This window comes from Papaver somniferum, chromosome 1, assembly GCF_003573695.1.
Source record: "Papaver somniferum cultivar HN1 chromosome 1, ASM357369v1, whole genome shotgun sequence".
NCBI classification, from domain to species: Eukaryota; Viridiplantae; Streptophyta; class Magnoliopsida; order Ranunculales; family Papaveraceae; genus Papaver; species Papaver somniferum.
The window spans coordinates 152876296-152885903 of NC_039358.1; the positions used below are offsets into that span (position 1 = coordinate 152876296).

Below are 9608 nucleotides of genomic sequence, written 5' to 3' on the forward strand. Positions count from 1 at the left end.
ATGTGAAGGAGCGTATCCTATATACCATCGGTGGAAATTCTTATGTCCCATAAAAATTCATATTAACATTCAAACATTACAAGTCCTTTCCAAACCATATAAAGATTACAAAGAATCAATAGAATAATCATAATACAAATAACCAACGCATGGAAAGCACAAAATGACAATGCATGAGTTCATTAAACATAAACTTTTGTAAAAGAAACAACAATGGTTTCAAGAGAGTTAAATGTATTCTCACCTCTTTTGATGACAAGCCACGCCTACCTCGAGATCCATGATCCACTGGTTCATCCTTTGAATCTATCGTTGTTAATAACTAACTGTTAATCACACAAGAATTCTAAGAATCTAGCCAAAATGGCTCACACAAGAATCATGCAAGTCTATCTAATGGTTCTAAGCCTATTTATGGTTCTACACCTTCTTATCATCTATCTTAAGCATAAATAAGAATTTACTAATCCAATTAGGTTGATTCTATAGACTGTGGCTAAGTCTTATGAATATCAAAAACCTTGTACAATAAACCAAAGGCTAATTCGGACCACAAGAGGTCCAAATTATCAATTTAGGAAAATAGGGTTCATCCTAGTCAACTAACACTCATTAACGGTCAAACTAACAGTCCAAGGTCAACTTAACAGTCAACGTCTAAGTCCAAGGTCAACTTAACAGTCAACGTCTAAGTCCAGGTCAGAGTCTAGTCAAAGTCCAAGGTCAATGGTCAAATAAGTCAAAAAAAGAATCGGTCAACGATCCAACACAGGCCAAGATAGGGAAACTCAGTACGTTAACTCAGTCAGATTGACAGAGTTAGAAGTACCAGGTCAATTCAGCTAAGAACAAAATCAGTTAGATAATCTGACTAGAATGACTAATAGGTCTTAACCATTGATTCAACAACGAATTCCCATTCTACTAGATTTGGTGCTACACTTCCATTAAAAAAACCAGAGCAACTCAATCACTTAACTTAAACAAACGTCAAATCTTAATTACAATACTAAACTAAGGTTACCTGCAATTGCAGCTCTAAGCAACACTTCTGTCACTAATTACAATTCAGTTGTAATAGATTTTATCACCAACATCCTCAAATCTGCAATTGCAACTTCATTAACATCTTCAAAACCTTAAACTCAATAAACCATTACCACCTGCGAATTCTAAGAGTGATACTACTTCTCCATTTCAACACCAACGACCATATACAATCAACTGAATCTCAACATGTACTTCATTCATTTACAAACCCAAATTCAGTTTACCTGAGTCTAGCAGCAGTTGTATGCTTTCACATAAACCACTATCTATTATCTTGCATCTACCATAGCTCAGCTCAACCAACCAAACCAATTGCTAAAGCACAACCCTGACAACTTCTTCATTTCACAGTTTAACTAACTCTTGCACAACATAATAGCTCAGCCATCTTTCTTCATATTACTTACAAATTCCTCCACCAGCAACATCTATAGTTTACCATCAACTCAACCCTTCACAACCACAACAATTGAATTTAACAATCATTTAAAACATCACCTCCACCCAACCTGTATCAATCTCAGTCTTATTGGCATCTCCAGAATCTTGTACTTTATCAAAACCCTGACCACCAGCACTTGCAATTCTAACTATAATCAGAGCAGTAATCTTGTTTTGCAACAATCATATCCACCACCACCAACACAACACCATAATCTCTATTACCACACCACTAATATCAACACTACCGCCACTTGTATTACCGGTTCTCAACCAAAGCAATATCTCAATTCCAGTTCATTCACAAACACATAAGACCAATCAATGAAATCTAATAGTTTTACTAAATTAACTCAGAAACAATTACCTCAAGTAATTTTCCTCAAGCAACTGAATCAGACTCTGCTTCTCACCTTGATTTTCATTCACCAACACATCTCAAGACTACCCAGAACTCATCAGCACAACTCCAACCATACCCTAATTCTTCAACCCATCACTGATTCTCAAATTGAGAAAGAACATAAAGCCTAATTTTCCTTGATCCCGAATTACTCTTCATCCTTGCCCCTAATTCACTCTAACGATCAGTACCCGTCTCGAATCATTCTTCCACAACATCAATTTCATCTTCTACAACCTCTCTAAGTTATTTCTATGAAACCCTAATTCTATAATTCTTCATGAACAACTCCATAACTTCTAATCAACTCAAACCCTTTCTTCAATTAGCTAAATCCAACCTTTAAATCTTCTTATACGTCAATAATTCGAACTTTAATTCGATTCTCTGAAAAATCTTAACTTAGTTCTCTGGTTCATCTTTTCTTCTTCAACGACGACAACTTCGACTCCTACATCATCTAAGCAACTCCACCACCGATTTAGTTTCACTCAAAACTCACTCTCGACTCTTAAATCTCTCGCAGGAGCAGAACAGGGGGAAGAAAAGAAAAAGAAGAGGAAGAAGAAAGATGAATAAGAAAGAAGCAAGATGAGAAAGAAGACTTATCTACTCGATATGGTCTTGATAAGGCCAAGGGAAAATATTAAGGCACCCATTTAATTGATAAGGGTAGCCAGGAGTTTAAGAGGAAAATGACAAACCCTTCGTACATATCTGATGCTATCTTCTTCGTACGCTATCCGAATGCCACGTTCGAGTAGTTCATTGCACGTAACTTTTCGAGATCTATCTAACGATACTAGTTTCGTATCTAAATCGTTGTTAGATTAATTTATATTAACTACGTTTGTGTTAAACTAATCGAGTCATTAACGGTTAAAACGTCTCTTGATCGTCTATTGACCGGTCTAATAGCGTTGACGAGCTTGAGGGTCTTTAAAAAACTAATCCTCAGAGCCAGAAAAACTACCTAGTTGTGTTGTTACTGGTGGAGCCTCCTATTCGGAGAGGAAAGTAACCTAATTAGGAGAAATCTCTTATGGCCGCTCGGTTTTAAAGACTTCTTTGGGATTGAGAAGCTCTATTAGTACCTTTGGTGGGAAACTAGATAATTGCGGTTTATTATTAGTTTTCGATTGATTTGATTGACTAACGGTTGTTGAACTTTGAACGCATCTAGTTTGTTTATGCTTGAGAATCTTCTCTTCTGATATAAGATTCACTCAAACTAGATCGAAGTTTCGACGTGGATCTTTAGATTGTTTGTAGTTCTAAAGAAGTCTTGTGATAATCCGTTGTTAACAGACTCCGTTTTTTGTGTGATTGATCACAAGAGATTCAAGTTGATTTTGTGCATGTGTTTATTGAAGATCTAAGAAGATTTGAAGACGAAGAAGATTTCTGATTTGGGTTCATAATCTTTGATGTGCACAATACTTGTTTCGGGTAAAAAGGATCCAACTATAATCGGTTTATCTTTGTGATAAATTGGATTGATTAGTTGAGTAGATCGACATCAATACAATTCTTTGTGATTCAAAGTATTGATTGCAAAATCTTGACAATTACTTTGGTAGTTGTTATTGGATAAGGACCTGACAAAGGAGTTTATTGGGATAAACGGAAGAGTCTTTTGTCGAACTCATATCACTTGATTGAAAAGAGTTGTTATCGAACAAATTTGTTGTTCCTTTACTGTTTGGAATACGAAACAGAGAAATTGGTCCAAGTGCGTGACTTATTGCAAGTTGGAGGTGCAGGGATACAGACGGAACTTGGTGAACTATAGGTTTAGTTGCTTGGTCTCAACTATACGAAGTTGGTTTAGATTTTGTATAGCGGATTAATCCTGAGAGTATTCAATTCTGGACAAGGTCCCGAGGTTTTTTTCTGCATTTGCGGTTTCCTCGTTAACAAAATCTTGTTGTGTCTTTTACTTTTCTATTTCCGCAATTATATTTTTTTTTATTATAATTAGAAGTAAAATACACAAACGTTAATTCCTATTTACTTGATAGTAATCCTATTGTGTTTGGTTAAGTTTGAACCTTTTATCAAGTAAACACACTTTGTTGTTGTATCATCTCGATCTTGTATCCATAGTCAATCACACAAGTTATCTTGTTGTCGTATTGTCTCGATCTCGTATCCATAGACGATTACACGAAGTGTGAACCGATTAGTTGTATTGTCTCGACTCAGTCCATAAACAATCACTTTCGGAGAAAGGACTTATAGGTGGAAAAGTTTTAGATTGAGGTATATTTGGGTAGTCTTTTCATATAATGCGGAAAAAAAAATAACACATACATTAGAAGTTTTGTTAACGAGGAAACCGCAAATGCAGAAAAACCCCGGGACCTAGTCCAGATTTGAACACCACATTGTATTAAGCCGCTACAGACACTAGCCCACTCCAAGTTAACTTCGGACTGGAATGTAGTTGAGCCCTAACCAATCTCACACTGATCAAGGTACAATCTCGTTCCTTACGCCTCTAGAACCACGTCGGATTCTGCGCACTTGATTCCCTTAGCTGATCTCACCCAAAACTAAGAGTTGCTACGACCCAAAGTCGAAGACTTGACCAATCTGTCTCACACAGAAAAGTCTATTGAATAGATAAATCTGTCTCCCACAGATATATCTACGAGTTTTTTTCCTTCTTTTGATAAATCAAGGTGAACATTAACCAATTGATATACCGGACTTATATTCCCGAAGAACAACCTAGAAATATCAATCACCTCACAATAATCTTAATCGTATGGTAGCGAAAAAAGATATTGTAGAATCACAAACGATGAGACGAAGATGTTTGTGACTACTTTTTATCTTGTCTATCAGAGATTAAATCTCGAGCAAGTATTAGAGAAGATAGTACTCAATCACGATAGAAAATAGCAAGATCAGAACACGCAACTACAGATAAAATAGTTGGGTCTAGCTTCACAATCCCAATGAATTCTTCAAGTCGTTAACCTACTAGGTTTTAGAAAAACCTACGGTTAAAGAAGAATCGTCTCTAGTTGCAACTAGTATCACAGAAGAGGTGTGGGAATTAGGTTTCTCAGTTGCGAGAGTTCTCCTTTACATAGTCTTTAAATCAGGGTTTGCAATCAATGTTACCTTGGTAACAAAGCATTCAATATTAACCGTTATATGAAAACTTGATTAGACTCAAGCTAATATCTTTCAATCGTTAGATCGAACTTAGCTTGTTACACAAAAATGAAAAGTGACTTCATTTAGATACGAGTAATCGTACCTAAACGTGTACACCTTTGTTGGCTCAACAATAGTTAACCGAAGTTAGCCATATGAACACTTTCATATCAACCATATTCATCTTAACCATAACTAGTTCAAATGACTCAAATGAAACTAGTTCTAGAGTTGTTCAATTGTTTATATTCTCATAGAAGTATACAAGACACAATTGAAGTAAAATCGATTTTGATTCACTCGAATCAATTCATGAACATTATAGCCACGGTATGCAAAATATTGCATTTGTATTAGTTCATGAACAACCCGATTTTAGAACATAACCTACTCAAGTATGCAGACAGGTATGCATACTATAGTACTCGGACTTCAACTGACTGCGCCAGTACGCGTACAGGTACACATACTCTAGCTCCCGGACTTTACCTGACCTCGCAAGTATGCATACGGGTATGCTTCTGCATTCCGCTCTTGGATCAACACATATGAAAGTACGCATACTGTGTTTAAATGCAATTATGGTTAAGTGTTCTAAACTCCCATTTCAATCATTGAAATATTCTTAGAAGACGATAATAGTTGTCTCACACAAACTATTAGCTTCAAATCAATTTTAAAGTGATTGAATGATCAATACGAAACATTTCGAGTCTACATCAAATGACTGTCTCACAAATCATGTAAGATGTTACCAGGCGATTTTCACATGATCATCTTTTGATTTTTGTCAAGAATATAAGATGAACTTGGTTAAAGCGAAAGCTTACCAACACATATTTCGAGAAATATGTAAGCGAGTTAAACTTAGCTCGAAATATCAAATGTGTATAATCGAAGTCTATATAGCTATACGACTTTTATCTCAAATAAGAGATAGAGTAGATATACTTTTGAGTGATAGATGAGTTCAAGTCTCCACATACCTTTTGTTGATGAAGTTGCACAAGCTCCCCTTAGTATCGATGAATGCCGTGAAGTCTAATGCTCTACTACACTTTCTATCTTAATCCGAGACTTAGCTATAAGTAGACTAGAAATCAAGACTTACAGTTTTGGCAACTAAACTTGACAACAAGCTTGAGATAGAAACGCTTGCGAGTTCGACCGAGCAGTTCTCTAACAGATTGCAAGAATGGGGATAAAAAGGGAGGGAAGAATTGATCGTCAACGTTGGAAGAGATATGGAAGTGCGATTAAGAGTGAGTCAAAAAGATCAAAAATTGGTTATGAGTATTATGTGGAAGAGATATATTCAAGTGAGGAAGATTCAGATGTTGCTGAGAAAAAAAAATGGCAAAGTATCATGAGGATAAACTTTATAAGAGATATTAAAATGAGAAGTTAAATCTTGCAATCTTCGCCAGGACCATGCAAGAAGGTGAGGAGACAGAGGATGAATATGAAGAGTTATTGGAGAAAGAGACTGGTGAAGATACTGAAGGCACAGAAAGTGATTCTGATAGGTCGGAAAGTTCTGGATATGGAACTCCTGCTTCATCTGGGAGTGATTATAGTGCATGGTATGAAGAGGAAGACCGAGGAAGCTATGATGAAGAGGATTAGGAAAATCCTCTTTTGGGGTAACAAGGCTTTATATTTTGAAAAAAGCTTGAAGATGGTTAACAAGTTCCTTTTAAATAGATTATGTTGGTACTTGCTTCTGGTCTTATGAATTTTGCTGCTAGGAATGGCTATCTTCTTGTTGTTTGTTCTATTTTAGTTTTATTTCTTACTGTTTTTCTTTTCAGATTTTGTTGTGAATGCGAAGGAATAATGGTAATAAGGTAGTGATGTTTGGTGGCGACTTTTGGTGATGATGGGTTTGAAAGTTTATAACTTGTGTAATCATGTAAGCCTGAAAATCTCTGCGACAGTTAACAAGAGATTTCATGTGGGTGTGAATCTGTATGGTGTTAGTACTTTTGCTTTTAGCTTGGGAATGTTTATAGTAATGAACTCCTGTTGATATTCTTGTTCTTTTAATGTCTTGATTGGTAATTTTATTGAGCAGACTTGCAATAGCTAAGAACACATTTGAATGTAGAAGAAAGAAAATTGATGATTACTCCCTCTGTACCACAGATATAGGCGGAAAATGCAAAATCTCTTAGATTAAGATTTTTTTTGGTTTCATAAATATCCATTTTCTTTTCTGTTTTGCCTTTATCATATTTTCAATGCTAAAAACATTATTTTAGTTGTGGTGAACCAATGTATATTAAATAAAGGTAATATGTGCAAAAATTCATCTTGAAATTGAAGTTCCGCCTATCTAATGGGACAACCAAAATCTAAAAACCCGTCTATATATGTTGTACAGAGGGAGTAAAAAACAAAAATAACTGAAATTGATGATGTTTTGGTACGAGAGTGATGAACACATATTTGCTTCATTACCAATGAATATGTTATCGCTTCTAACGCGTAAGGTGATACTCCCTCCGTACCACATATATAGGCGGAGGGACCAATTCTCTTAGATTAAGAAAATTACCTTGAATTCATCATTTTACCTTGAATTCATAATTTTTCATGTTTTTTCTTGTTTTACCCTTTGTCTTATTACTAACACAATTTTCTACGTACAATAAATAAGGGTATTTATGAAAAAGTTCATCTTTAAAATAAGATTCTGCCTATCTATTGGTATAAAGAAAATTCAAAATTCCATATATATAATAGGTACGGAGGAAGTATATCAATTCATCTTTATACACGAGTGAAAGTTTACAATATTCATTCGGCATTAACTCCCACTATTTATAGCCTATGTATCAAGCACCTATTTATACCTTGTTTTGCTTAAAGTATTTTAGTCATGGATAATGAGCTGTGACCACAAATATAAAACGATATACTCGGACTACATAACCACTACATTCTACATACCATAGATTCAAACAGAAATTTATATCCCATGGAAGAAGCTTCATTTAGTGGGGAGGTACTATCTTTTCCCAAGTTATGTTAGGACCTATGGGTGAGCCTACAACTGACGGGCGCATCTAAAATGGTTAGTGTCTGCGTTAGACTAGTGCCCGAAACATGACTACAAGTCTACTGTACGATTCTCCCAGTTAGTACAATGCTGATGATGGATTTTACTTGGGATGCACCAATCCAAAGACAATTGTTTTTTTGTTTTATATGTAAATTGGTACGCCCCAAATAAAATGATATCCTCGTTAGCAACCTTTCATTAGTCCTGCTCCTTGATTACCTATGAAAACTTCACATCCGATGCACTTTCAAAAATCGTCTTAAACAAAAAACAAAAAACGCAATAAAATAAACAGGTTTAGTGGGAGAAACTGCAGAAGAGAAATGTAAGTTATTGCTAATTTGCTATACACGCGTAGCAAATATACTATTGGTCCCCGAAAAAATATCTTATGTGTAATCCCCACATTCTTCCCCAACAACAAAAAATGACATAGGAATTTGTATCATTATAACAACAACAACACTGATCAAGAATACATTTGCAGCTTTCAAGCAAAATTAAAAAGAAAAATGTTCTTAAGAAATAAGAAAATAGCGAAAGAAACGGAACATCACGTTAAAAATCTAAAAAATTGCCCATTAATTTCCAAATTAAGCTGCAGGGGCAAGTATTTCATGCCTGCCTGGTAAATCAGAAAGATGGATATGTAAAAGTCTCCTTGCAGAAGTTCTTGGAACTGTAACAGTTAATACTCCATCTTCATAACCAGCTGAAATTGAACCAATATCAATCATACCAGGAAGTCTGAATTTTCTCATGAAACGTACTGCTGGTTGTGTTTCTTCAGTTAATTCTTCTGTTCTTATGATCAAATATTTTGAATCCTCTACTTCTACTTTAATTTCTCCTTTCCTTACACCTGTGCATTAAAAAAAATCAACAAAAGCACCATTTATTAGCATGAAAGAAAAATCCAGATGAACCACAAAAATAAATATGAGATTTTATATGATTACCGGGAAGGTTGGCTGTGTCGATATGAGATTCTAGAGTTTGTGTCCAGTGAACATAGTTATCAGGGGTAAAGAGAGAAGAAGGAAAGAGAAATGGTGAATTCATGAATATGGGTGACCAAGGTGATTCCTGAAATGTAAACTCCATTTTTTTCCCTTTCTGTGAAGTTTTTGTTTGAGGCTGATGGTTTTATGGCACGGTCTTGGATTACCTTTGTATTCTGATGTTGTGTTGTTATCGGGACTTGAGAGCTTCTAAAAAACGGATATGGTTGGTGGCTTTGGTGGTGTTGCTAACATTTATGTTGAGAAATTGCTTATGGGAAAAGAAAAAAAAAATGAATGGTTATTGGTTGTTGGAACTGTGAATATACTGAAATGTCCTGGTTTGAGCTAACTGTCAGTATCTCTAATTTTTTTATTTATTTCTGATGAAAATATCTCCTCTTCCTCTCTAGAATTAGTCTAAACCGTTTTGGCATGCATCCGTTTAAAAGTTCTTATTGTTTACCACAATTTTCATTGC

The 9608-nt window shown here is 35.3% G+C and overlaps 1 protein-coding gene across 1 annotated transcript; it reads right to left on the minus strand.

The window, feature by feature from the left end:
* Positions 1-8554: 8554 nt before the first annotated feature.
* On the minus strand, positions 8555-9391 carry LOC113333559 (15.4 kDa class V heat shock protein-like). Its single transcript, XM_026579993.1, has 2 exons — positions 9086-9391; positions 8555-8988 (listed from the first exon to the last, which is right to left on the minus strand). The coding sequence occupies exons 1-2, from the start codon at positions 9228-9230 to the stop codon at positions 8720-8722; spliced, it is 414 nt and encodes a 137-aa protein (XP_026435778.1). The 5' UTR covers positions 9231-9391; the 3' UTR covers positions 8555-8719.
* Positions 9392-9608: the final 217 nt, after the last annotated feature.

Excerpts from the sequence above, each read along its gene's own strand:
- LOC113333559 (XM_026579993.1), bottom strand. The coding sequence starts at position 9,230 with ATGGAGTTTACATTTCAGGAATCACCTTGGTCACCCATATTCATGAAT. Across the intron at positions 8,989-9,085 it reads CGACACAGCCAACCTTCCCG|GTGTAAGGAAAGGAGAAATT; the intron begins GTAATCATATAA and ends TTTAATGCACAG.